At 44.0% G+C, this 27,083-nt stretch overlaps 1 protein-coding gene across 1 annotated transcript; it reads left to right on the top strand.

Moving 5' to 3' along the window:
* Nucleotides 1–602: 602 nt before the first annotated feature.
* Nucleotides 603–18,718, top strand: ZC3H12C (zinc finger CCCH-type containing 12C). Its single transcript, XM_010223356.2, has 5 exons — nucleotides 603–1,486; nucleotides 12,189–12,328; nucleotides 15,160–15,394; nucleotides 16,176–16,282; nucleotides 17,075–18,718. Exons 1-5 carry the CDS (start codon nucleotides 792–794, stop codon nucleotides 18,469–18,471), a joined length of 2,574 nt encoding a protein of 857 aa, XP_010221658.2. The 5' UTR covers nucleotides 603–791; the 3' UTR covers nucleotides 18,472–18,718.
* The last annotated feature ends 8,365 nt before the right edge of the window (nucleotides 18,719–27,083 follow it).

Raw genomic sequence — 27,083 nt, 5'->3', positions numbered from 1 at the left:
GGGAATCAAGAAATGGCTTGAATTCATTCAGTTAAATTGATAAGGCATTTTAAGGGCCATCAGCTGTTTTTTTTTTTTTTTTCCTGTCTCTAATTTGTTTTCTGTATTATGTCACTGTTTACCTAACAAGACAGATAATCTACTGTTATATCAGTTTCTATTCAGCAGAAAACTTGAGCTATTTTCTTTAAAAAGCCTTTGTCGTACTTTTATTTTGTGGCTGCATTAGTTTTTAGGGTGTCTGGGGTTTTTTGATTGCTACAGTATTATCATAAGTTGAATGGAATATTTCAGTTACTTTAAGTCTGGACAAGGTAACAGTAACACTGTTTACTGTTACTGAGTAACAGTAAATAAATTTTTAGTGTTTAGTTTTATATTCTTTTATCTTTTTTAATTCTTTTATTAACCCATTTTATTTCTGAAAATGTTTAAGTAAGAACACTTAATACACTTAGAAAAAATAGTTAATTGTTCCTCAGCTTAGCTGTATATGTTTCTATGAAAAACTTTTTCCCCAAAGAAAGTTTTCCATGTCTTTAAAAAAAAGAAAAAAAGGCACAAAAACATATCTCTCTCCTCAGAGAGAACAAATCCATACACTAGGCAGACAGCCCTTTTCCTTGGAAATGAGGAAAATTTTGAGTTAGTTGAGGAAAGAGCAAGAAAAACTCAAGTAAGATGCATAATCAGCTACACCATTTTTATTCTCTCTTTAGGAATACGGAACACTTTATATTCAGGAATACAAGAAAAACGGCAAAGTGGAGTCAAGTACATGCAGCAGCTTCATGGGCTTGAAGGATCATCTGGGGCATGATCTAGGCCATCTTTATGTGGGGAGCACTGGCACACAAATAAATGCAATTGCACCTTGGTCAGTGGTGGAGAAGCCAACGATGGATAAGGTTAATTCTAGGAAGGAAGATACGGACAAGGAGGCATCTGTAGAAACATCTGGAAGCTCCAGCTGTGACTCCGAAGAAAGCACAAATTCTGATAATGAGTCGGAGAGACTGAATAATACTGCATCAGAATCACACTTACTGCCTAAGACTCACCGACAGCTGTGCCGATCTCCTTGCTTAGAGCCTCATATATTAAAACGAAATGAAATTTTGCAAGACTTGAGGATAGAAGAGGCTCAGATAGTACCTAAGGAAGTCAAAAAGCCCCCTGATGTGGTGAAAGAATATCAAACCAAACTGGAGTTTGCACTTAAGCTGGGTTACTCTGAAGAACAGGTTCAACTTGTACTAAATAAACTTGGTACTGATGCTTTAATAAACGATATTTTGGGAGAACTTGTCAAACTTGGAAATAAAACTGAGGCTGACCAGACTGTAAGTAATGCTAACACTAGTGTAATGCGTGAAGCGTCTTCCATAGAGTCTCAGAGGTCAGAGTCTCCACTGCAGGAGGATGTGGCAGAGGATGGTGACAACCTGAGGCCAATAGTTATTGATGGCAGCAATGTGGCAATGAGGTATGTGACCCTGAAACTTTTGCTAAGATATTTAAATGGAAGCAGATTTACCTTGTCCAATTCGAGCACTGGTGTTCTGTATAATTACATAAAACTGTGTGCAAGCTGCTATATGCTGCAAGCTATTCCTCAGCCAGACTGTATGCAAATCTTTGCAGTCGGGCTGGAGGCCAGGAAGAGTGTGGTGATTTGTACTCACTGCTAAAGCAACCATAGGTTAATTATGTCAGTCACCCTAATTATGTCAGTCACCCTGTGTTGGCAGCTATCAGAGCTCTCCTTCCCACTGCCTGTCTAGTACTCACTCTTCTTATGCCTAAGAAGCCTTTAGCAGGCAATATTGCTAAGAGCAGTTGTATCCCTTTGCAGGGAGTAGGGGAAAGTAGGTGTAAGATTGCTTAAGCCTATAAATTAAGAAATACTTCTTAGTAGGTTGTTCTGTTATAAACAGAAGCCTGTTATATACTGTATATTCTGTTATAAACCTGGTTATAAAATTTGTTTGTCAGATTGAGTTAGATTTTACTGTCATTAATTCCTGAGACCAGTGTACATATAGACATCCACTTTCATGCCCCCATGCCAAGGTAACACAAGGTACCTCCAGCCTTCACCCATTCTGAGCAGTGGTCTAGATGTTCAACAAGAAGTTTGGGTGCCTGGGCAAGCTCTCGCTTCTTCAACGGTTAAAGATAGAAGGAAGGAAATGGTAAAGCGATCTTGAGAAGTGCCTTTATGGCTAATATGAATGACAAATTGATTGGTAACTAATTGGATGACTCATAAGGATTATTTTATTATTACTGTCACAGCTTAAAAGGTCTCTCTTAGTCTCCTAATGACTTGACATGGTTTTTATTAGCTTAGTAATAAAAGCTGGTGCAAGATGTTTCAGCGCTAAAGGCTTGTGGGTTTTTTTTTTCTCCTAATCACATCTGTTTCTATTAAAGTAGACTTTTGAAAATGAGATTTATATTAAATCTTATTTATGGCAACAAGGTTAGTTTTTTAACTGGTTAGCCCATAAATGGTGGATATTTTCTTTTTTTTCAAAATGCAGCATTTTTGTGAATTCTTTCTGCTTGACATATGCTAATCTTTCTGTCCAACTTGAGTTGTAAAGGAAGTACATTCCAGCTGAGTAAACATTATTTTGACTATTCAACCTAAAAGCCATCTAGAGACCTTTAAAAAGGGTTAGAAGAGCATTTCACATAAGCTTGAATCACTTCTGTAAATGTTCAGAAGGTTCTGGTTTCCTGAAACAGAGCTGCTGATTTAAATTTTACCATCATAATTTTACTGTCTCTTAGTCTGTCATTTCTGGCTGGTTTCCTCATTCTGTGATGGCTCTCGGCCGCTCAGCAACGCTGCACGGGGCGTTACTTGTTAGCTCAACTCGCACCTGAGAGGTGGCCTTAAGTGGTGGACTTAGGGGTGACTTTCCCTGTGAGCTGCACCAAACCTATTCCAGAAGCAGTGCAGGATTATCCATCTTTCCTTAATGCTCACTCCGTTATTAGCATGATAAATATGTAGGATATGCATCTTCCTATGCTTAATTATTTCCTTAATTGTTATTATACTTAATTATTATTCTTCCTTATTAAGTTTAATTATTTAATAAACCAAATGAGAATGCGTGCTGTATTCTACAGGACCTTAAAAATATTCTGTTAATTGATTTAATATTCTGTGTCCAAGAATCAAATCAACAGGTCTGCAGTTGGTCTCCAACAGCTTTTAATGACAAAATATTGAGGCTGGAGGGGAGCTCTGTAGATCATCTAGTCCAACTCCCCCCTGCTCAGAACAGGGTCAGCTAAAGCAGGTTCCTCAGGGCCTTGTCCGCTCAGGATTTGAATATCTCAAGGACAGAGACTCTGCAGTCAACTTAGGCCAGTATTTGACAGCTCTATCTTTTTTACATCCTCCCATCAGATGTTCCTACACATCGATTAGATTCCTCAAGCCTTCTCTTTTCCAGCACAAGCAGCCCCAGCTCTCAGCCTCTCCTCATGTGACAGATGTTCCCGTCCCTTAATCGTCTTTGTGGCTTTTCACTGAACTTGATCCAGTAAATCCTTATTTCTCTTTTACAGTAATGAGAGTAGAATGAGACACTTGCTGCGGGTGACTTTGCAGTGACAGCCTGCTCCTTCAGCATTTGTAGGTGCACCCCCTCCGGGCACACAGACTTGTAGATATCCAGTTAGTTTATTTGTTCCCTGATGTGGTTCTTTTTCACCAAGGAGAAGTGTTTCGTGTTTCAAACTTCCCATGGGTCTCAGATGCCCGGAATTCCTAAGGCAAACCCAACATTTAAAGCCCGAGGCAAAGAAGGCACCAAGTACCTTGACTTCTTCTGTGTCCTTTGAGACCAGGTGCCCTGCCCCATTTAGCAGCAGGCCATGTTTTCTCTAGTCTTTCTTCTGTAGCTTATGTACCTGAAGAAGCCCTTTTTGGTGCACTTCATCTCCCTCCCCTCATTGAACTCCAAGAGAGTTTTGATTTTTCTAGCACTGAACTTGCATACTTGGACTGCACCTCTCTGTGCTCCTCCTGGGTCACCTGCTCCTGCTTCCACCTCATGTTCACGTTGTTTTTATGTTTTAGTTTAGTCAGGAACTCTGGGCAGTTCCTTCCCAAGTTCACCTAGCCAGCCTCCTGCCACTCCTTATTGACTCCCTGTGCATTGGCATGGACCAGTTCTGAGCTTGGAAGAGGTCCTCTTGAAAGTCAACCAGCTTGCCTGAACCAGCCTTCTGTCCAGCACTCTGTCCTGGGGCATTCTTCCAAACAGATCCCTGAGCTGGTGAAAGTTTCCTGTCCCAAATTCCAGGGTTGTGATCCTGCTTGCATTGCTTGCTCCTCGCAGAATCCATTCACTCATGGTCACTGCAGCCAAGACTGCCTCCAGCCTTCACATCCCCAACCAGTTCTTCTTTCTCTGTAAATATCCAGAAAAGCACCTTTCCTCATCAGCTCCCTGATCACCTGTGTCAGGAAATTGTCATCAGTGAACTCCAAAAGCTTCCTTAATTGCTCAAACCCTGCTGTGTTACCCCTGCAGCATATCCTGGAGTGGATAAAATCCACTGTGAGGACCAAGATCTGGGAATGGGAGATTTCTTCCATTTGTCTGAAGAAGACCTCACTTCTTCCCGATCAGGTGGAGCAAACACCCACCATAACGCTGCCCATGTTGATGTGCCTCTGATCCTGACCTCCAGGCTGACTCGTCGCCTGTCCCTGGGCAGTGCTGTGCATTCCCACTGCTGTGTCGCATGAAGGCAGCTCGCCCCTCCGTGCCTTCCTGGTCTGGCCTTCCTAAAGGTCTGTATCCCTCCACTGCAGCAGTCCATGCTGGAATGTGAGGTATCCTACTGCATCCCAGTGAGATAAAGGCCTGCAACTACCTGGAGACACCAGTTCCTTGAGGTGGCTTGAAGGGTCACCTTCAGCCTGTGTTGGCTCATTAAGATGTGTCTTCTCTCCACATGGTACTGATCTTTGCTTACCATCCTGGTCGACTACTTCCTTGCTTGTTTGGGCCATCAGCTCCTACCCCTGTCATTCCCACTTCATAGCTCTTCTCTCCAGAATGAGCCTTTTAGTAAAGACACTTTTGCTGTGTCTTTACTAAAAGTCTGTAGTCTGTAGATAAAGATGTTTTTGCTCCACTTGGTCAAGAAGATTCTGTCCCCTCCTAGCAGTCCTTGATCCCTTAGAGCGTCCCACGGCTCTAAGAACTGGACCCTTGTTGTTGACCTGCAGGATCCGTCCTTTCCTCCTTAGGAAATTACGTAATAGTAAATGCACACTTTAAAAGAGAGGAGCTCAGCTTTTCCAGGTGAAAGGAACGGTGTTCAGTGTAGAATGTCTGAACTGCAGGTGAATTTCTGTATAATTTTGATGAGATGTCTGTATCTAAGTGTCCAGGGTGCCATTGTAAATATCTGACACCTGCAAATTGGCAGAGTTTGTTCCTTAATTTCCTTTCCCAAGGTATTTTCCATGACCTAAGTGTATGTCCACTGAGCAAGAACATGGTTTCCGAAACCATCTGAAGACTAGCAGAGTGTTACAGCCTTGCGCTCAGCCTCCGCGCTCCCTGGCTGTCATGGGTACTGCCCCATCTGCATCTCGTCTGCTGACTAACTGATTGCAAAATAAGCAGTTGATTCAGCTTCCCAATCCAGGAAAAAATTAATTTGAAAAGGATGGTTTGTGATTAGACTTGCAGATGAACCAAGCCATCTTCGTGCCTGGGAGGACAGCTAGTCCTGACACAGGGAGGGAAGGATTTGTCTGATGAGGTGCCTGGATGTCACCTTTGTGTGACTGCTTGCCTCCAGTCAGGTGACAGTGGGTAGACTTGTGAGTCCCTGGAGGCTAAAGGGGAGCTACAGTGCAGCTTGGGCTAGAATAGCTTGTTTTGGCCAGCTGCATGGAGCCTATGTGCTGCCTGGTGACTAATCCTGGTCTAGAAATCTCCTTTGGCAAGCTGTAACAAAAATAATAGTAATGATAATCTTGATTGCTCCAGAGAGGTTGGAAAACCTGTGTTATACTTTGAGCTGCCATTGCTTGTTAGTGGTCCCTTACTTACACTGAGAGCTGCTAATCAAACACATCTTGTGTATTTCAAGTTTTAAAACTCCAGTATTGGCTAAATACTTAAACTGATTAAAGTGTGAAAGAACAAAACAAACTTCTTTCAGAAAGTTAGTTTTGGTGGCCCTGGAACTGGAGAATTGCCATAGTTGGATGAAGCACCCATGTTGGGTGCTTGAGTCTGTTCCTGTTTTTTTTTTCATTGCTCTAATTTTCATATTGTTGACCTAATCTTCTCTCAGAACAGGAATATTGATTGTATTTAAGCCTAACACCCCAAATCTTTTGTCTGAATATTCTTAGAGGTGAGATTGTTTTTTACACATATAAACATAATTTTCTGTTCAACTCATTTTATGTAACTCCCTTGCTGTGCATTTACCTGCAACTGAGAAGGAAGTGGGACTAGATGGCAGGAATGTGGGATTCAGCTGAACCCTGCTTGAGCAGTGGTGCAGGTTGGTGTTCTAGACAACTGTGCAGTTCTAATCCTGCTGTATAATATAAGTATTTTTGTATTTCGGTAACTTAAAAGATTAGTTTAGATCTTTAGTCAATATGAGCGAGAGAGGCATTTGTCCATTAACACTTAAAAAATGCAGTCAACACCTTGTTCAGTGCAAACTAGGCAGCAGATACTCCACCGGGTTAACGAACACGTTTCGGTCGGCAGTAGTTCTGTGTCCCTCTTGCTGCAGTCCAAGCTGCTCTAGATTTTCCCTTTCTGTAACTGAGGTAGGCAAAAGAAGCACATTCTGCCCGTGCGGCAATATCAGATCATCACTACTCCGCCACTTTCCTCTTAAGTGCAGCCTTGGACCTGCTCTTCATAGATCCTGACATTCCTCAGCTGACCCTCAGCAATCTGGAGTAGAGAGGAGGAAGTCAAAAATAAATATTTTTCTCTAAGTATAACAAATTATAAGGGAAGAAACACCTACTTTCTATGTTTTGCTTTGTTTTTTTTCTAAGATGGAAGTAGCAAGGCAAGTTTTTTGAGCCTCTTTCCTGCCCCTTTGTTTCAAGGCTTCTCTATTCCTGAGGTTTAGAGAGAAGGTTCCTTGTGAAGAGAGAAGCTGCACAGTTGATGCATTCCTTTTCCTTTGCTTGCCCTTTCCAAAGGCAATGTTGGAACTTTGAAAATTGCCTAAAATTAGTTATGAGATGGTTGTGGAATCACAAACAGGCTTTTGTCACCAAGAAGCGAGGAATAAGGAACAGAACAGTTGCAAAGATAACTGGAAAATATATTGTATTTCTGTGCTTCTGTCCTTCGTAGTTTTTAATGGCTACCGTGCATGTCTTTAAACTTTCTTCACTAATGGGGAAAAAAATAAATTTCAGATTTCACATAAATGCACTGCTGTTGAGAAATTTCTTGCTGAAAATCTATTTCTAAACAAAAAATAAGTTCTGAACCTTATTGCTGTGCTTCCCATGAGAACAGCATGGAGACAACACTAATAAGGAAATAAGGAGATGTTCTAGTTTTTTTTTTTTGATAACCACCTTCAGGATAATAGAGGCATCCAAGCTTGCATATAGATAACCTGCGGCCTGAGCTTGCAGCTTAAAGTCCATGAATTTTGTTTTGAATAATTAGATTTTACTGAAAACCTCACCCTTAGGGTTCCAAAGGCAATGCAGGTAGTGAGCTTTACTGTTTTCTTTAAAAAAAAAAAAATGAATTGTGCCGGGTGGTGCTTTGTTGCACCAAGAAGAGGCAAGCTGAAATAACCACTGCCTTTGTACTTACTGTTTGGAAGAGGAAGGTGTTGGCTTGGGTTACTGTTTTTAGCTAAATGTGCTCCCACTTCAGAAAAGAATTTCTGCCTGTGCTGATGGCCTTCCTTGGCAGCTGGATGCTTTCCATGCGTCCCAAGCTTGCAGTTTCCCAGGGAAGACCCCTGTGCCACGCAGGAATAGCAGCTGGGGGACGTGTGAGACACCCAAAGGTGCCTAAACCAACCCTGGGCATCCCCGCTGGGCCCTGAGCCTGAGCCCACGGGCAGGCCCTGAGTCACCTCGTTTGGTGGCAGTGAAAGGGTCTCCAAAAGCCACCGTGCCCAGAAGTTTTACCACAGCTGTAGGTTTCTCCGTGCAGTGTCAACCAAAAAGGGATTTGATTTGTCTCACCCGTGCCAGATATCCTCTCTGTTTAACCATTCCTCTGCCAATGCCTCGTGACAGTTTAGCCGCTTCAGCCGCTTGTCCAGCTGCGCTGCGGAGCTGAGCAGGGCCCAGGGCCGCGTCGCGCAGGGGCACCCGCAGGCCGAGGCAGCGGGTCCTTGCTGCTCTGGCCGGGCTCCTGGCTTGTGTTGAGAGGTCAATAGGTGGGGATATTTCTCACCAAGTAACGTTCATGTGGATCACTTCACGTTTCCACCAAAACAGGTATATAAGGAACAAATACAAGACTGATAGAAGGTCTGGGTTACTGAGATACTTCGGCACAAATTATTACTGTGGCTAGGAAATTAGTGCATCCTATTAAAAAAAAAAAAAAAAAGAAAAAAAAAAAAGAAAGATGAGATTAGGGGAAAAACAAGAAAAAAAACACTGCCAGACTAATGAGTCACTAATCTGATCCAAGATGGAAATTATTTATTTCTTTATTAGCAACCAAACACTGTTTTCCTTCTGTGACAGGATGGAAGAAAATAGTTTGGCGCTTCTTTATCGCTGGACCGATACCTATTTTGCTCCTGTTCTTAGTTTTAATCCATACACGTTCACCTGCGAGGTGTCTAGATGTGTAACAGATTTCCACTGGATAAAGCCCTGCGTGTGCATTGCAACAGACTGTGTTTTAGACCTTGCCTCTGCTGTCTCTTGCCATTATAAATAGGTGTATAGGAATTCTTTAGTTTTCAAAATTTGGTAACTCCAGCTACACCCATTGTAAATAGCTGGCATTTTGGAAGCACACTACCCCTCTTTGCAGAAACTTAGTCTCTTGAAAACCTGGTCTGAGGTCTATCTAGGAAGGTACAGAGAAAATGAGAATGTTCTTATCAGATATTTTATCACATTTCTTCTAACTGTACTAGCCTAGAAAACATTTCATTGATTTTGCTGAGGAGGGGTTCAGTGTTGTGCTACTTCTTCTTGTGTAAAAATAAAACCAGAGCTATCAATGGGCCAAGTATAAAAATGGTTGTTTAAAAAAAAGAAGCAAGAAAAAACATTCATGCATGGTATGAACTAGATATTTCTTAAGGAGTATTCTTGATCTACTTTTCCACTCATGATGGTAGATTAAATATAGTCAAGCAAAGGGACCAAAGCAGAATAGTCCCTTGTCTCAACCAAAGGTCTCAACTTTTGTTGCTGCTGTCACCTTGAACACTCTCCTCTTTCATATACTTCTATTATCTGGGAAGAGATGTTTAAAAATATCCTTCTAGACAAAGAAATCAAGCATTTATTCTCTTTTTTTCCAACTAATCAGAAGAAAAAAAAAAAGCAAGAGGAAGAAGCTTGATTTCATTCTTTTTATCATGTGATGCTGATGATTCTCTTTTTTTGCAGTCTTTCTGCTTCAAGTCTGCAGAGCAGCAATACAGAAGAAATGGGCAAATTTTAATCACATCTTCATCACAGACTTTATCAATGCCCATTTAAATTTCTTTGGAAATTCAGATCCAAACTTAGGCCTGTGTCTGGAAAAAATATGAAGATTTGTGTGAACTCTAAATCTCCTTGCTCAGCAGTGCATAAAAGTTAGCATTGTCATATATTTCCTATTTCTGTTATACACACACCCATATAGACATTATGTATGCTCTAGATGAGAAGATTTTAATGGTCTGTATTAGGCTCAGGAGAAACCAGGCAGCTGAATTGCCTGGTCTTCCCTCTGGCTTTAAAAATATGCCTGGAATTTCGACCCGATGGAGAGCAATGGGAAGGAATTTCCACGTGTTCTGTGAGGCCGGGATTTCCAGAAATGCCTTCTTAGGAGGAAACGTATTTCTAAAACGCAGTGTAGCAAAAGCCCTGTTCCCTGTAAGGAGTGGAAAGTGGTTGTACGCACGTGAAAGCCTGGAGCTGCTCCAGAGCAGCCGCAGCAGAGCCGGCCGCTCCGGGCCCCTCCTCGCTGGGGCGGCCGGGGCTCGTGGCCCTTCCTTCCCGTGTGTGCGGGCGCCTCTCGGGTGTCTGCTCGCGCCTCGGCTGCCTTCCTGCTCCTGGGAAACCGGGAAACGCACAAAGTTACTGCTCTGCCAGCCAAACCAACCCGAGTAACCTAGAAAAAAAGTGCTGCTGTGTTTTATTATTACTATGGTGTTAGTGCGCTGTAATAGCTTATTGCATATTACTGTACAGAACAGTAATTACAGAATCTCAGGAGGGTTGAGGTTGAAAGGGACCCCTGGAGATCGCTTAGTCCAACGTGGGTGTCCCTGCTCCAGCAGGATCACCTAGAGCACGTGGCACAGGGTGGCATCCAGGCGGGTTTGGAAGATCTCCAGAGAAGGAGACTCCACAGCCTCTCTGGGCAGCCTGTTCCAGGGCTCTGTCACCTTCACAGCAAAGAAGTTCTTCCTCACATGGAGATGGAACTTCCTGTGTTTTGACTTGTACCCATTCCCCCTTGTCCTGTCACTGGCCACCACCAAGAAGAGTTTCGCCCCATGCTTTTTACATTCTCCCCTCTATTAATTACTATTATTGCAGAGGGCTATACTCAGAGCTAAGTAAGATATTAAGATACTTGCATCTTTTGCTCCTGACAAACTTCCTAATATAATCTGCAAACTTTGATTATTGCAGTGTGTAACAATTGCAACATTTTAGTGTGTGATTATGTCCCCAGGACCCATCTCCGGCATCTTTCGAAGAGGACGTAGTATAGTTACGCATTGAAATCACATACGTGTATGTCATATTCTTTGTAGCCTTCTGCATTGTGATTACTTTTTTTTCTCACTTATTTTGGCACTTCACTCATTTCAGCATTACACTGAAAGGTATCAGGAATGTATAGGCAATGCTGAATTTTAGAAAGCTGGAAGTAATAGGTACTTTACAGTGATCCTACTGGGAAAAAATAAAAGTTTAAAAATAACTTTTTACCGGTTTTATTTACCTAGAAGCATGTAAGTAGGAAGAACTTTTAGATTGGCATTAGTAATTCTCATCCCCTTTGTAAAAGGACAACCCTTTTACAAATCACCACTTAAGCCAAAAAGGGTCTGGCCCCTTTCTGGAGAGCAGGTTCTGCAGCACGTGGGCTACAGGGGACACGCAAGCCAGGTGCAAAGTACCAGGTCCCTATCGTGCCCATGCGCCTTTCCGGCTCCAGAGAGCTGCCCACAGACCTTGGTTTGCTTTCTTTGGGGTTCCTTCTAGGTTCTCTGTCTCTTTTGTAATATGTGGCACCCAGAATCAGATGAAAATGTCAACTGAGGACTCATCTGCCTTTGGAAAATAAAATAATTGCCTCTCTTGTCTCGCCTCAGGCAGCTGCTTCACAACAGACGTGCATCTTGTGTTTTGCTTGTGTCCGGTCATATTCTGCTGAACTTCTGTCTCTGCACCTTTGCAAAAGCTTGGCTTGGTCTGGCTCATTTTGGATCGTCCCCCCGCTTTGTCAGATGTGTCTTGCCGAGTACCTGCCCCCCTTCTGGCTCGCACTCGCTCCCAGCTCTTTCCTGCTCTGCTTGAGTGGGAGCTGGAAGCTTTGCTCTGCTAAAGCTCCACTCTCTTTCCCTCTACTGCCTTCACCCCCAGGCACCCAGCGTATCCACCAACATTTCCTAAAAAAATTGCCCTCTTTCACATCAGTATTTCCAGCGTACTGTTTTCCTCATCAAGTTTCCCGGCTGCCTGTTATACATGATACATTGAGAACTATTAACTCTCTCTGCTCATATTTGCCTTATATATAGTATCCAGGTAAGCATGTTGTGGACTTGGGAATATCCAGGGCCCCTTCTCGATTCCTCTCTCATTGACCTCCACATACTGCAGGGGGTGGCCACGTTTGGGCAAGGTTCGGATGGGCAGATTTGTGTTATGCCTAATTCCACTTACTCATACAAAGCCAAGGCCGTGTAATTAGGAATTTCAATGTGTGTTTCAGCCATGGGAACAAAGAAGTGTTCTCTTGTCGAGGAATAAAACTGGCAGTAGACTGGTTTTTGGAAAGAGGCCACAAGGACGTTACAGTGTTTGTGCCGGCGTGGAGGAAAGAGCAGTCGAGACCTGATGCTCTCATCACAGGTAAGCTCAGTTTTGCTTTCACTGGTTTGTTTTGCTCCTTGTGCTGCATGAGCAATGCTGCTGAAATAAAGAAATCCCCCAAAATCAAAATCTTTATAATAAAAAGGGTCTCTGATGCATTGCCCTCACTGCAGTCCTTGGGAAGGAAAAGGACAAAACGGTGCCCTCCCCAGAGCCGCCTTTGCTGCCTGCCTCATAAGGTTCCCTGAATATTATTGCTTATTTCTTGAAGATTGTAATTGCTGTTTTTAAAAGCTGTTATACCCATAGGGTATTGGGAGGAAGAGGTTTCAGGTTTTGATTAACTGGACTGATCTTTCTTGTGGTGAATAGATCCTCCCAGACTGGTCTGTGAATCTGCAGTGAATCACTGTGCCTTGCACTCGGAGTTAATGGGTTTATCCTCACAGAAAGGGAGAAGTTCCCCTTTTGATCAGGTCTTTCAACAAGTGAAAAAGCTTTGGAAAATTTTATTTTAAATTTGTTTATCTGGGAAAAAATATAGGTAGAGGTATTTATTTCTTTATCAAATTTATTTATGTATTTATTTTTATGAAGGCTGGAAGGTCTTTCTCCTTCCTGCCCTAAAGTTTAAGCAGAGAAGAATTCTGTTGTAAAGGAAAATGGAATTTAGTAGGTTTGGGGATTTTTTTTTCTTTTTTTTTTCATTTTGAAGACATGTCTGCCTTTAGTTAAGGTGAATAAAAGGTTATAAAAAGAATATTAGCTCCAACTTCTAAAAGAAAACGGAAACATGTTTTCACTTTCACCTACATTTCCATAGACCTTTACAATACTGCATTTCATTTGCTTGACTGCTACTAGAACGTATGTTTTTAATGCAAGAAAATACTTGGAAAGCCATGTTGGTGCCTCATAACAGGCAGTGTAGAGCCTTTCTGTGAAGGTATGAGTACCCTGATAAACCTTTACTAAATATTATTGCAAAGGCAGTAAATAAAACTGTAACCCAAGAAGGAAGAATCAGCCCATAAGAGGTGGTCTTGCTGACTTGTTTCACTGGTGCTAGTGTTTGAAGTATGAGAAAATAGTAGTAGCAAAGCCAAGTGGTAAAGATTTGACTATTTAGAATTGACCTGTAATATCAGCTAGAGCTGTGAACTGGGCTACAAGACCAGGAATGAGATCAGAGACTTTTAAAATTCTCGTTGATCATTGACAAGCTCTCCAGCAATGAAAAATGATTTTGCTGCGTGTCCTCATGGACTTGGGAAGAGGGTCAAAGCCAAGTTTAGCTCTTGTGTCCCCTGTAGAGATCGGTTGTGTGGACAGGGCGTTTCCAAAGACACACACCTGAGGTATATGGACATTTGGCATTTTGAAAAAGTTTGAAATGACTAATGTAAATCTAAAATGACTAATTCTGAACTGAATATTTGTGGAAATCCTCTTCATCTAAAGAACAGCCGCATCTTTTTTATTGTTACCTGCCATTCATTCAACCTTGGCAGATATTTTGTTCTTACTGGGGAAAATTATCACCTTCTATCAAACCTACCACCACAAGAGGGAGGGCGGAATTGATACAAAATGACTGGATTTCCGATCTTTTGTTTTTTTCTAGAAAACAGATAATGTGTATATCAAATATATTGCTCACATGTAACATTAATGCAGTATTTCTTCCCATTGGAGTCTTTTTTTTCCTAGATGGAAGATGTTCCCTGTCAAGTTTCTTGTGCTACAAAACAGTTGAGTTACTTGAGATGTAAACCATTATTAAAAGCCAGGAGTTGTATTTGGAAACACAAAAATACTCTTCAGCTTTAGATCTTGCTTTAGGTATGCCCAGGCCTTGGAGTGCTGGGCTCCCCCAGTACCTTGGTTCCAAATGGCCTTCCTAGTAGTGAGGGCTCCACGTCCCCAGTGCCCTGGGAGCTCCACATTGCACAGAGAGAAGGTGAAACTGCTGCTACCTTGGTGATTGAAGGGCAGTGTAGAACAAGAAGGAATCATGCAAAACGTTAAATACACTTATTTAGCAGAATTAGAGAGAAATCTGTTTCATTTAGTGGATTTTTCTCCATAAGATTTTATGTTCTTCAAGGAAAAATACATTCTGAGCTACTAGTATCACCAAAAGAGCTGTTTGCTGTTTCTTTCTGTAATTTTTTGGTTACAAGATGACATCAGAGACCGTTAAAGTTTATGAAGAGCTGGAGTGTTATAACAAGATACAGGTTTTCTAGTCCTTGTGTGCACTAATGGCAACTCCCTCGTGATGAGGAGGGACTTTTATGAGGCAGCCACATTAACGCGAGCACCTGGAGCTATTCCAGAAGCTGCTGCTTCATGGATAGCACAAGGAGGTGTAGGAGGCCAATCTTTAGCATGGAGCTCAGCTACAGGAAACTCTTGGCTGTAGGAGGGGTTGGAGAAAGCTTTCTCTGGTGGAGAAAGCTCTTCTACTCCCTGAATGTCCTGACAAGATTAAATGGATTTTTTATTATTTTTTATTCCTTAACCAGAGGAGGTTTTCGTGGGCATTTCGGACAAGTAGTCTTTCCTTTAACCACAGCAAAGTGAACAAGGTCCTCTTGAGTTTTCCTAGAAATGGTATGGAGGGGTTATGGGCTCGCAGGGAGGGGAGTTGTTGTTTTTTGAGTCAGGTTCTTTTATTTCTGGGCAGTATTGGCAGTTGACTGCTGACTGTTACCTTCATGATACCATGCATCCATCCAGTGCTTTCTGCTGGACTAAAACTTCATGTGCATTTAGTCCTAAATGCTTGGGTTTTCTTCTTCAAATTTAATGTATTTGGAGATCAAAGAAACATTTTTTTTTTAATTTCTGATTCTTATTTCTTGTAGACCAAGAAATCTTGCGGAAATTAGAAAAGGAGAAGATCCTTGTGTTCACACCATCCCGTCGAGTGCAGGGGAGAAGGGTGGTGTGCTACGATGACCGATTTATAGTGAAGTTGGCTTTCGAGTCGGATGGCATCATTGTTTCTAATGACAACTACAGGGATCTCGCTAATGAAAAGCCAGAATGGAAGAAGTTCATAGATGAGCGTTTGCTGATGTATTCATTTGTTAATGACAAGTAAGTCATTCTTTCTTTATACATGCAGCTGAAATAACTGAGAAAAGGATGATTTGAAGACTGGTAGTAGTTTGTTAGCTTCTACCCAAATCATTAGCTACATGTTAACAAAGTAAAAGGTTTACATGTTAAGAAAATAAAAAGTCAATCATATATTTCTGATTAAAAGCATTTGAAGTCTGTTTTTTTTTTTTTGCCAGAGATTTTCCATGATCTCCTTATATATTTTTTTATTCTAGAATTTCTTCCTCCTTTGGTATATGTCAAAGTGCATGGAATATTTGATGTGTGCTAAGGTCTAGGATTGCTCTTCTCTGGATGCACTAAGCTGGTATGTTTGAGGGTCTCCTCCCAAAACACAGAATCGCAGAGCAGGTCAGATTGGAAGGACCCTCAGGAGGCCTCTGCTCAAACCATCTGCTCAGATCCGTGTTTGGTGCTTCCATACACCCAAGATAAATACCAGCAGCAGTTCCTACCAGTGGCTTATTTAGTGCGAGCGACTCAAAACTCTGTCGATTAGGTCCTTGTACAGGAGTGCCTAAATGCTGATCAAAGAGCCTTTAATCCAACCAAGTAGCGTATTTTTGAACATCTAGCTGTGGCAGTTTAAGAAGTTGATCCCTTGTTGCTTCTCCACCACTGGTTTAGGTTTTAGGTTTTAAAATGTTAGTATATGAGTTCGTGGTGTGGGGGCTCAGTCAAGAGGTTCTGGTCTTTGCATAAGGATTGTGAGAAGGCCTTTTTCTTCCATAACACCTTTTTGTCTCTTTTTTAATAGATTTATGCCTCCTGATGATCCTCTTGGCCGCCACGGCCCAAGTCTGGACAATTTTCTTAGAAAGAAGCCTATTGTACCAGAACATAAGAAGCAGCCATGTCCATATGGTAATTTTGTTTAACTCCTCATTTTCCTTGACTATAGAGGCTGGGGACAATTTTATTTAGCTCCTCATTTTTCTGTACTGTTGGGGTTCCTGCTTTGCTTAACACTGCCAAAAATAAGCACTTTTAAAAAGAGGTTTTACATCATAGTCTTAGCTTCTGAACATTGAAAATGCTGAGTACTGGTGTTGGTGGAAACTGAAATGATTATTTTCATATGCTAGTTAAGGAGCATGTTTTTACCTGCCAGATGAACTGAAGGAAGAACGTTTGTTAATGACTGGTAGGAGGAGATAAGAAAACAGCACCTAAATTCTGCAGAGTCCAGAAAGCCCTTCTCTAATGTGCCTAGGCCATACGACATCTAAGTTTTCTTCCAGAAGATGGATTAGTTAGCCTGAAGTTTAGTTTCTAAACATCCCATGGGCACCCCACCATCCTGACTGAGCTGAATATCTGCTCGTCTTACAACTCTGTGGGACTTTTGCATTAAGCTTCCCTATTTCCCAACCTCAACCGTTCCGTGGTTTTGTGGCCTCCTTGGCACAATACAGCAAATATGTTGCTGTACAGCATCATGCTCAGATGAAAGCAGTGATTTATCTGCTTAGAGCACTAGCTACAGCACATTACCACCTCTTTTTACCATAGTACAAGAAAACAAATCTTAGATCTCACGCTCTGACATGTGAAAACACTTGCAGGACCTTTCAAATCACCAGTAAAACTTTAAATGAAGGCCATTTCCACTGTGTAATGATTTTATTTATTTATTTATTTATTTTGTCTTGATAGGGAAGAAATGTACCTATGGGCACAAATGCAAATACTATCATCCAGAAAGAGGGAATCAGCCTCAGCGGTCTGTAGCTGATGAACTTCGTGCCATGTCTAGAAGCACAGCTGCCAAAACGACAAGTGACGGAGGACTGGTAAAAAGCAATAGTGTCCCCTGTAGCACTAAGAGTGATAGCACTTCTGAGCTGAAGCGTGCTGCTCCAAAGAGGCAATCGGATCCGAGTATAAGGACTCAAGTCTATCAAGACTTAGAGGAAAAGCTTCCCACCAAAAACAAATTGGAAACCAGGTCTGTACCTTCTTTAGTTAGTCTACCAAGTTCCTCTGCTGCAAAACCCCAAAGTACTGCGCCTTTAGTCAACAGCCTTCCAGCCGGAGTGCACTTCCCACCTCAGGATCAAAGAGCACAGGGACAGTATCCTACAGTGATGATGGCAACCAAAAATCACGGAACACCAATGCCTTATGACCAGTACCCAAAATGTGAGTCTCCTGTGGACGTAGGGTATTACTCCATGCTGAATGCATATTCCAATCTAAGTATATCTGGTCCACGCAGCCCTGAAAGGCGCTTCTCCTTGGACACAGATTACAGGATTAGCTCTGTGGCTTCTGACTGCAGTAGCGAAGGGAGCGTGAGCTGTGGTAGCAGCGATTCCTACGTGGGCTACAGCGACCGCTCTTACGTGAGCTCCCCTGACCCACAGCTGGAGGAGAACTTGAAGTGCCAGCACATGCACCCCCACGGCCGCCTTAACTCTCAGCCCTTCCTACAGAGCTACCACGAGCCTCTAACGCGAGTGCAGAGTTACAGTCACGATGAACCAAAGCATCACCACAAGCCTCCCCTCCCGTACATGGCTGTGCATCTGCAGCATCCCGCAGTCGGTGCTCGCTCTAGCTGTCCCAACGACTACTCTGCGCCGCCGAGCGCGGCACACTCCAAGGCCCTGCACCTGGGCAGAGCCCTGGTGGCCACCAGAGTAGACAGCGTGTCAGATTCACGTTTGTATGACAATTCTCCGCTGCGACACAGAAAGCCTTATTCCGGCCAGGACGGACTCGGGAGTTGGGAGAGGCCAAATTACGGCGTGGACGCGTACGGCTACCGGCAGACGTACTCGCTGCCCAGCAACCCCACGCAGCCCTGCTACGAGCAGTTTGCCTTCCAGAGCCTGCCCGAGCAGCAGGAGCAGCCCTGGCGCGTGCCCTACTGCGCCGTCCCTCCCGACCCGCCGCGGCACCCGGACACCAGGGAGAAGGTTTACATCAACCTGTGCAACATCTTCCCCCCGGACCTGGTGCGAGTGGTCATGAAGAAGAACCCGCACGTGACGGACGCCCAGCAGCTGGCTGCGGCCATCCTGGTGGAGAAATCCCAGCTCGGGTACTGAAAGATGATGCATCTTTGCGGTGTCCGGGAGTCTTCAGTTCAGCTCAGTGCTGAGGGAGGTTTGCTACAATAGCATTTGGGATCTCCTTCTCAGCAAGGAGGTTATATAGTAATCCATTTATGTGAAATACTCTACCGTGGAGTCTGTATGTGGAGCCCCATGCATTGGAAGTAACCCATGAGTTTTATGGTCTAGTTGGAAGTTTTTTAAACAGCTACCTTCATGGCTGGATAATATTCCAGTTTAAATTTATATATATATATATATATATATGTATATGTATGTATAAATACATGTATACACACACATACATATATAAATCTGTGGTCTCCGATTATAATCTTTGGTGCATCAGGGGTTTATATGCAGCACTTTCTGTATCCTTAATACATGTCGTTGGGATTTTATTTTTTAACTTGCCGGATGTTTGTCCTTGGGCTGCGTGGCATTAAAACGACCTGCAGAAAAAGGATTTTGCTACTTCTGGCAGATGATTTTCAAGCCAAGTTTTTGAACTTTTTACAAGAGCATAAATATGTTTGTTTGTTTGTTTGTCTGTTTGTTTGTTTGGTGGACTTTTTTTGTGCTATAATAATCTATTTATAGAAAACAAAGATTTACTACAGCACTGACTTTATTTTTTAAACAAATTAAGTTACCAGTTAATGGTGAAATGGGTAACAATATATTAGTAATTTATAGTATGGCACTTTTCATTGCTCGTTTTGTTTGAATAGTTACAGGTTTTGTTATGCAGTTGATTAGTAATATCAGATGCAATCAGAGGAAAAAAAATATTTTTTACTAATTTATGGATAAGGTGAGAGCCTTATCGCCTGATCTTCAAAGGTGCTGAGATTTGCAGCTCCCTTTGAGCCTGGTAGAAATTGCAGATGCTCCGAACTGCCTAAAAGCAGGTCACCCTGTTCCAGCTCCCATATGTTGTTATCCAGCTGTGTGTATTCCTGGTCAGTAGAAATGGGCCTGAATTCTTAGGTTTCCATTTAGCTGTTTTATGTCTTTTCCTTTGTATTGCTGCACAAGTATACTGGATAAAAAACGCTTTTCATAAAATATTTACCTGTTTTTAAATAATTTAATTATCTCAATGCAAGTTTTGTATTTAAGATAGTGTTCGATTTTCTTGCTATTTATCAAGGCTGGCCTGAAAAGGTTGTGTGTGTTGAGGATATGCAACATTTATTAACTGCACTATGGTAATGATATTGTAGCTGAAAGTAATAACTTAAAACTTTTTTTTTTCTTTCTGTTTTGGTTGGGGATGAGGGAGGAAGGGAATTAAGGGAGACATAAAATACTGTATATGTTCTTGAAAATAGTTTTTGGCCTGTGCTATCGTGTAGGCCTGATTCTTGCAACAATTAGTGTAGTTTTAGAAACAGACCAAACAGTCTGTTTTAGTACTAGTAAGGGATATTTCTGGTTTTAAGTCATGGGTTTTACTAGCACCTCGTAAGCGTTTTTTATATGATAGAAATAGATTTTGCAATTGATGACAGATGTATTTATGTGACATAGTCAGTTGCCTACAGTTTTAGGTTTCCATGCATTGTAATGTTGTTCAGTGTTAAAAATCACTCGTTTACAATGTTACTGCTGATAATTTTGGTACACTTGCTGGAATATAAAGTAAGGCCCTGAAGAACCAGAAAGTACCTTTTACTGTTGATACAAATTGTATCTTTTAAACTGAGAACTATTTTGATTTGTAGATCTAGTGGAAACACAAATGTATAACTATAATTAGTCTTTTGGGCAACATTTTATCCCTTATTTAAAAATTATAGATTTCATATCTATATGACATGTCTATAGACATAGAATAAGAACTAGGCGATTTAAAATAGTTATTTATTTAGGTGTCTGTCTCAATTTTACACGCTAAAAAGAAAAAGAAGCTATTGGCATCTTCTTCCTTCTCAAATCCTTGTAGTATAAGCTCACTAAAATAAAGGTAAAATGCTGCCTGAAAATTATGTCCAAGCACCTTTGAATAGGAAGGCGTTTTCCCTGCTTGCGCGACACCGTGTGTCGCAGGGCGTGGGTATTCAGTAAATGCTCCTGAAGAGCGTTGTGCTTATAGACACACGCACGAATCTGAACCGTGTTCAGCAGGCGCGCGCGGGCGCTCGCTCGTGTAGCGCGTGTTTTAATGTAGACACTGACGCAGCACTGAGGCTTGGCGGGGTGCGTGGGCCTCGCCAAGCCCGTTTCGCCGGAACTACACTGAAGTACTGCACCGTGCTGTAGATGCAGCTGGTTTTGATAGCGCCGTTGTGTTTTGCGTTTGGATTTACTTCTGCCCAAAGTTGGATGCCTCTGAGCGCGAGCAGAAACCCCTGCACGTGCCGGGGCGTTTCGTGCTTCTCCCTATGGCCCGTGGAAGCCGGGGACGGCGGCGGCTCCGCGACCGCCCCGGCCGCGCGGGTCCCGCGCGGCCGGGGCGGTCGCGGAGCCGCCGCCGTCCCCGGCTTCGTGCCCGGCACTGAAAACGCTTTAAAAGTGTGAGAACAGGAGCTACCTGGAGGTCTGAAGTGTTGTGCAATGACGTGTTAGTTCCCCTTAAAATATGTGACGTTGGGTAAAGCGGATTTGCCGGGGGCAGAATCTGGGCCTTGATGTTTTCCTTCGTTGTCGTCGTGAGTGAGAGCAGATGTTGGCGAACCCGGATGGAGAGATGAGGCCTCTGCCTAACAGCCTGCAAGGGCACCCTAGTGAATGTGAAAGCGAGGACGCTGGTCGAAGGTTAATTTGCTTTTTTTAATTGCATTCATGCAAATAACAAAGCTGTAGCACTGCGTTTTCCTGGCCAGTAAAAGGTAATTCGGTGGTCTTGCCTTCGCTCCAATCGAGCGCTTAGAGTTTCAGTTCAGAATAAAGTACTTTAACGACAGGCCTGCCCCATGACTGAAAAGAGGGCAGCGCTTTCCCCTGTCTTGAGAATTGTTTTGATACTTGCCAGAAACTCCGTGTTTTTAAATACAATCCTAAGCTGTTATTAGCTACGGGAGTAATGGTATGTAGATATACAGTATTTGGAATGCACATTTGTAATAGCCTTCTGCCCACGCGTTTTGTAGAACGGGGTGTTGCCAAGATTTACACTTTTTAATTATGTCCTACGAATAGTTGTTTTTAATAAGCTAAATGTGCCCAGGCAGCCGTTTTCCCCTGATCACTCCGTTCTTTTGAACAGAATTACCCAGAACTGAACTTGGCTCTTATTTTAGAGCAAAGCTGTGACAGTGTTAATCACTACGTTGACTTTTATATATATTTATATGTATACACACACACACACACACACACCATAAGCCCACTTGCCTACTACTGCTAATAGCCTAAGGTAAGAGCCTGTGTTTTCAGGTATCCTGTTTTGTTTGTAACTCAGACCTCCCTCCACTGCAAAACAGGTTTTGGAAGAGCCAAAAATCTGCTATATTCGTGTCGTGCTCCCAGGGAGGAGCCCTCGAGGGGGTCTCTGCAGCCCCCGCGTCCGGGCGCTGCTGTCGAGTTGTCGACATTCTCCTGCTGTGAAAGCAGCGAAAACCTGTGCAAAATATCAGAGCTGTCAGTGCAAACCAGAGTACCTCACTGGGAACGGAAAGCGGGGGGTTTTACCCCAAAGCGGTGCCGGGCAGACGGCGGAGTAGCTGCCTTGCAGGGAGAGCCCACGGTGCCCGGCCGCGGCCGGAGGCTACGACACGGAGCGGTTCCAGCAGCCGCAGGGTTGGCCAAGGCGCCCTTGGCGAGGAGGGATTCCCGGAGCGAGACACGGAGCCTTCGTGTCACCCAGAGCGGCGGGAGCGAGAGCCGGCCCCGCGTTGCTACTGAAATAGAACGCACTGTGCAATGAGAGAGACCGTGTGTAATAAATGTAATTTAGAAGTTATTTATTTTGATTTACAGTGTGACTCTTGCTAATTTATTCCTTGCATCGTTAGGGCGTGGTGGAGTGCCATTTATGTTTTTTATTTAGTGTATAGGAATGAAAACCATCGATATGAGAAAACAATAGATTAAAGCTTAAAACAAAGCAAAACCCTATGGCCTTGTTTTGTTCCTTTTTTAAAAAAATAAAAGGGCTAAGGTTTTATAACTGTCAAATCATGCATTTTATATACTTTGTAAATTATAGAGAAGTTCGGAAGCTACCATGTAGTATAAAAATTGTTTGAATTAAATAAAAATATATGTGCACATTGTTTAGATTAAACATGTAACAAATCCTGGAATCATCTGGTGTCAAATGGTTGTTCCACCTTCCCTTTGGCTAGATAGCACAGGGTACGTTCAGGCCTCGTGTTCTGCTGTTCTCGAGTGATTTCCTACATTTCACAGACCCCTGAAGAGGTCATCAGGGGCTGGTGCTCTGAGCACCTAATCACACATAAAACGTCTGTACACGTGTGAATGATACTGCTGTATGTTGGGTTTGCCTTGCAGCGCGTTGCAAGGTCATACACGGGTATGTGTGAAATATTTGGTAGCTATTCTGAAGGCCCTATCAAATACAGCATGTTGCTCATAGCTGTGAGTTTGCTTTAAATCCTTCTCCAGCTCCCACTTGCAATTCATGGAGGGTTCTCATGGTTTTTGTTTGAACTGTTGGTCGCTCTGGCTCTGCCCACACTTTCACCTCTCAAGCTTAGATGACCAAGAGCCTCTTTTCCCCATGAGGATCTTGGACATTGGTCTTGAGACTTCTGGTTCCTCTCCTTAGTAGCCACCTGAGGGCCCGCTCGCTCGGGTGCTTGTGCACACATCGGACTCCAGCACAAATTATTGGCCTGATTTTAGTGGAGTGACAGAAAACGTGAATCAAAGCAGCCCTGTGTGCAAGTGTTGGGGAATCAGGGCCCTGAAAATCTACCTTTGTGAGAAAATCCGTGTGAGACAAAACCCTCCATCTTTTCCGAGACAGTGTTTTTTTGTGCGTGTGTTGGATGAAGATGAATTCAACAAGTTAGGTTAGACTGTTTTTTGGGTTTTTTTTTAACTTTTCTGAATGTTGTTCTTAACTGATAAATAAAAGGTGTTTTGCTAACATAGTGCAGAACATCACACCAGGAACTCAAAATGCAGATTCAGCAGCAATAATAGTGTTTAATAGTTCGTTTTCCTTTCACTGCCTTTGTAGCTTGTATTTAGGAGGTGAGATTTTAATACTATCCTCAAGTCCACTCTAGCAAAACCAGTAGTTAAAAATCATGTTTGGAGTACTTGATAAAGCCAATGTCAAACATGCTCTTCATCCCTTCCCTGGTTGTTCTGTGTATTTCTGTGATGTGACTATTCACATCTAAAAAACACCTCTTAAACTATATTTAAAAAAAAATGTACATGGATTCTGCTTTTAGAGAAGAAAAAATAAAGATTCATTTTCCTCATTGATGGCCTGGTTTTGTTTCATAAAAGAAGCCCTTGGGAGCGGCACAGCCGTGGTTCTGTAGCCCCCTTGGTGCTCGTGCCTGCTGTCCGAGCTCACTGAGCGGGTGGCACCGGCAGCACCGGGACCTGGCGCTTCTAGGACTGTCAGCCCATTCCTAACGGGGGGATTTGGCACTAAATTAAGGCAGGATCATTTCCAGACCTCATGTCCGGCTGTAGCTCTCTGGCTGTAGCTCTGTGTGCCTGACAACATCCCGGCGCCCGGATTGTGCAGGGGGAAGAGCTGGGGTGTCCCCAGCAAGAATTAGGGAAAATCCACAGAGGAGATTCCAGCGTTTAAAGCTGAGATTGTTCTGGAGAGGAGGGAAGGGCCGTGGTGGGTGTCCTGCTTGCCAGCCGCCTTCACGCAGCGTCTTAGTGCTGCCCCTGTCCCACTGGGATGGGAATCCCGCCCGAGCAGAGCCGGCCTGCCGGGAGGCTGCTGCTGCTCGCGAGGGATCACGGTTCATCCCCAAGCAGGAACAGCAGCGCTGCCGTGGGACGGGCGTGAGGCAGACCGGGCCTCACACTGCTTCTGCAGGGCATCTTCTCCATGCTGCAGCTTCGCACATACAAGAAATCTTTAACTATTGGGGCTATTCTTTTCCTTGCCTTTAGCCTTTCTGATCTGCGGCTGGGCTCTGCGGTTGCCTTCCTTTCAGAGCCGACAGGGCAGCCGGGGAGCCACTCGTGCCGTCGCTGGCAGGGCTGCCCCTCAGCAAGAGGGGATCTGCTGTTCCTGCCAGTCCCTGCTAAAAACCGAGGCTTTGTACTGATTGCAGCAATGTGCTGGTTTTTTCCTAAATTTTTTTCACTATTTGAATTGACATAGTTACTTTTCACTAAATTAAGGTTTGTAGCTTGAGCAAAGCGGGGATATTGAAACAGCTGCCTCGGGGTGGAATGCTTGTGTCTCCAGTGGGAAGGGATCAGGTTATGACACAGGTTTGCTGCTTGTTTTCATTTATTTAGCCAGCTGCTGAAAGTTTTTTCCCCAAAGCACTGGCCCTGTGTCTCCCAGATAGACCGAGGCATCTTTTATTTTCAGTAGATGAGATGGTGGCATCGTCTAGACACTTGCCCTTGCACTTTTTGAAAATAGTATCATGTTCTTCTGTTTGTTGGTAAGAAAATGAAATTTTCATATTTTCTGGAGCAGAGACTCCGGACTCAAAGCACAAGTAACTAAAAGACCCACTTCATGGTCTCAGAGGTGCCAATTGCTTCCAGAGTGAGTTGTCTAAAACTTCTCCAGGGCCCTGTCCTACACTGTTCAACTTACAGCCAGGACGATGGGTCCTTTTGCCAAGAGACCAGTGCTCACTGAGGGCTTTGCTTAAATAAGGAGGGAGAAGTGCCCTGATCACGCGTTTCAGAGGAAGCAGCAGGGGTGGGAGACGAGCACATCCTCGGGGCTACCTGCCTCGCAGGTTAAGCGCAGAGTGAGCTCAGAGCAGCAGCTTCCAGCTTTTCTCTCTTACGCGGGTACTCATCCCACTGAAACGATTTTCCCGAGGTATTTGCAGCCTCCCCTGCTGCGTTGCTCACGTCCCCATTTGACTCCCTGCTGTGTAGTTCTTATCTTGCTCCGTGGCTGTTGTCCATGGTGCCCATCTAGCAGGATGGTGCTATGGGGGCTGGTGCACAAGTACTACAGCTCTCCTCTCCCATGGGCCACCAGCCTCCCCGAAAGTGCAGTCTGCACCCGCTGGCACGGGCTTATAGAGGTGCTCAGTTACTGAAGCTGGCCACCATCCAGGGCTGCTGCTTCACGGCCACAAACCAAAGCACCAAAAGTTGCACAGGAACTTAAGGAAAAAAATCTTTCCTGTGAGGGTGACAGAGCCCTGGAACAGGCTGCCCAGAGAGGTTGTGGAGTCTCCTTCTCTGGAGATCTTCCAAACCCACCTGGATCCCACCCTGTGCCCCGTGCTCTAGGTGTCCCTGCTGGAGCAGGGGGGTTGGACTAGATGATCTCTAGAGGTGCCCTCTCACCTTAAGGATTCTGTGATTCTGTGATGCTTATGGCTGTAAGCTTGTATTTAGGACACAGCAAAGATCCACCCAGCCCATTTTACAGGCACTGAGGGAACTGCAGTAGAAGGAGCTGCAGATGGTCTTAACCCATTGTTTTAAACATCATCTCTCAAAGAAGCAAGCGACTTTCCACCATTTCTGTCCACCAATGTGGCTCCAGCATGGCGCCCCCATGAGAGCTGACAGCCCCTGCCAGAATCAGGCCCTTGCCTCGTTTCCTGAGGTGATATAACTGGTTCGCCCGGGGTAAGGGCTGTGAAGCCATGGGGTGTAACCTGGCACATCACAAGACGCGCGGGTTCGTTCTCAGGTGCTGCCAGATTTCACTGCGTGCGACAGGGTAGACAAGTCCCAGGCTAGACTTGCTGGTTGAGCTGCTGCTGGAGGCTGCTTGGAAGGTGGTCGCAGCCCCCCCCGCAGCTCCAAGTCCTTCGCTGGTGTCCGGAGAAAATGGGTGGCTTTCCAGGGTCCAGGCAGGTCTCTGCTCGTCCGCATGAGCCAAGGTGGGCTTGGACAGCCGGGGTGAGACAGTGTCATTGAGACACATTTATTTGGCAGTGGCTCTAGAAGGAGAGTGTTTGAGCCGGACAGACCTCAAGGCAGCTTTGATGATTGATACAAGTGCTGGAGATGATGGGACTGCCACTCACCCCAAAGCTGAAACCCAACTAGGGGACCAGAGCAACTGTGTCACTGCAGAGACTGCAAGGGAGGCTCTTGGGCACTGGCACAAGTATCCCAAGGAGACTCTCTTCACAGTTACATGGGAATTGGGCATGCCAGGGCCTCTCCTTCAGTGCCACCATCATCCAGCTTTCAGCACTGCAGCAGTGAGAGAGGCCAGCGTTCAGCAACCACTCCTAGGAGACCCAGTGGGTTAGAAATAGCAGCTTACTGCAAATGATTGAAATTCCCTCCACTCATCAAGTGTCCCCGCTCACGCTTTGTCCCATGGCCTCGTCCCAAAGGAAGAGCCACCTCTGCGAGGTTGGGCAACACCATCAAGGAGGGAGCTGCTGCCCATGTGCCAGGGTGCTACGCTGGAGCGTTTTGTGCCCAAAACCCAGGATTCTGTGCAAATACTAGAGGCTTCTCCAAGGAGAACTTGGGGGAAGCCTCAAGCT

The sequence above is a fragment of the Tinamus guttatus genome, unplaced genomic scaffold, assembly GCF_059628265.1.
Source record: "Tinamus guttatus ecotype Peru unplaced genomic scaffold, ASM5962826v1 Tinamus_guttatus_pri_ptg000150l, whole genome shotgun sequence".
Taxonomy (NCBI): Eukaryota; Metazoa; Chordata; class Aves; order Tinamiformes; family Tinamidae; genus Tinamus; species Tinamus guttatus.
The sequence above is the reverse complement of the archived record's forward strand: the minus strand, read 5'-3'. Positions and strand labels throughout refer to the sequence as shown.

Excerpts from the sequence above, each read along its gene's own strand:
- ZC3H12C (XM_010223356.2), top strand. The coding sequence starts at position 792 with ATGGGCTTGAAGGATCATCTGGGGCATGATCTAGGCCATCTTTATGTG. Across the intron at positions 12,329-15,159 it reads ACCTGATGCTCTCATCACAG|ACCAAGAAATCTTGCGGAAA; the intron begins GTAAGCTCAGTT and ends TATTTCTTGTAG. Across the intron at positions 16,283-17,074 it reads GAAGCAGCCATGTCCATATG|GGAAGAAATGTACCTATGGG; the intron begins GTAATTTTGTTT and ends TTGTCTTGATAG.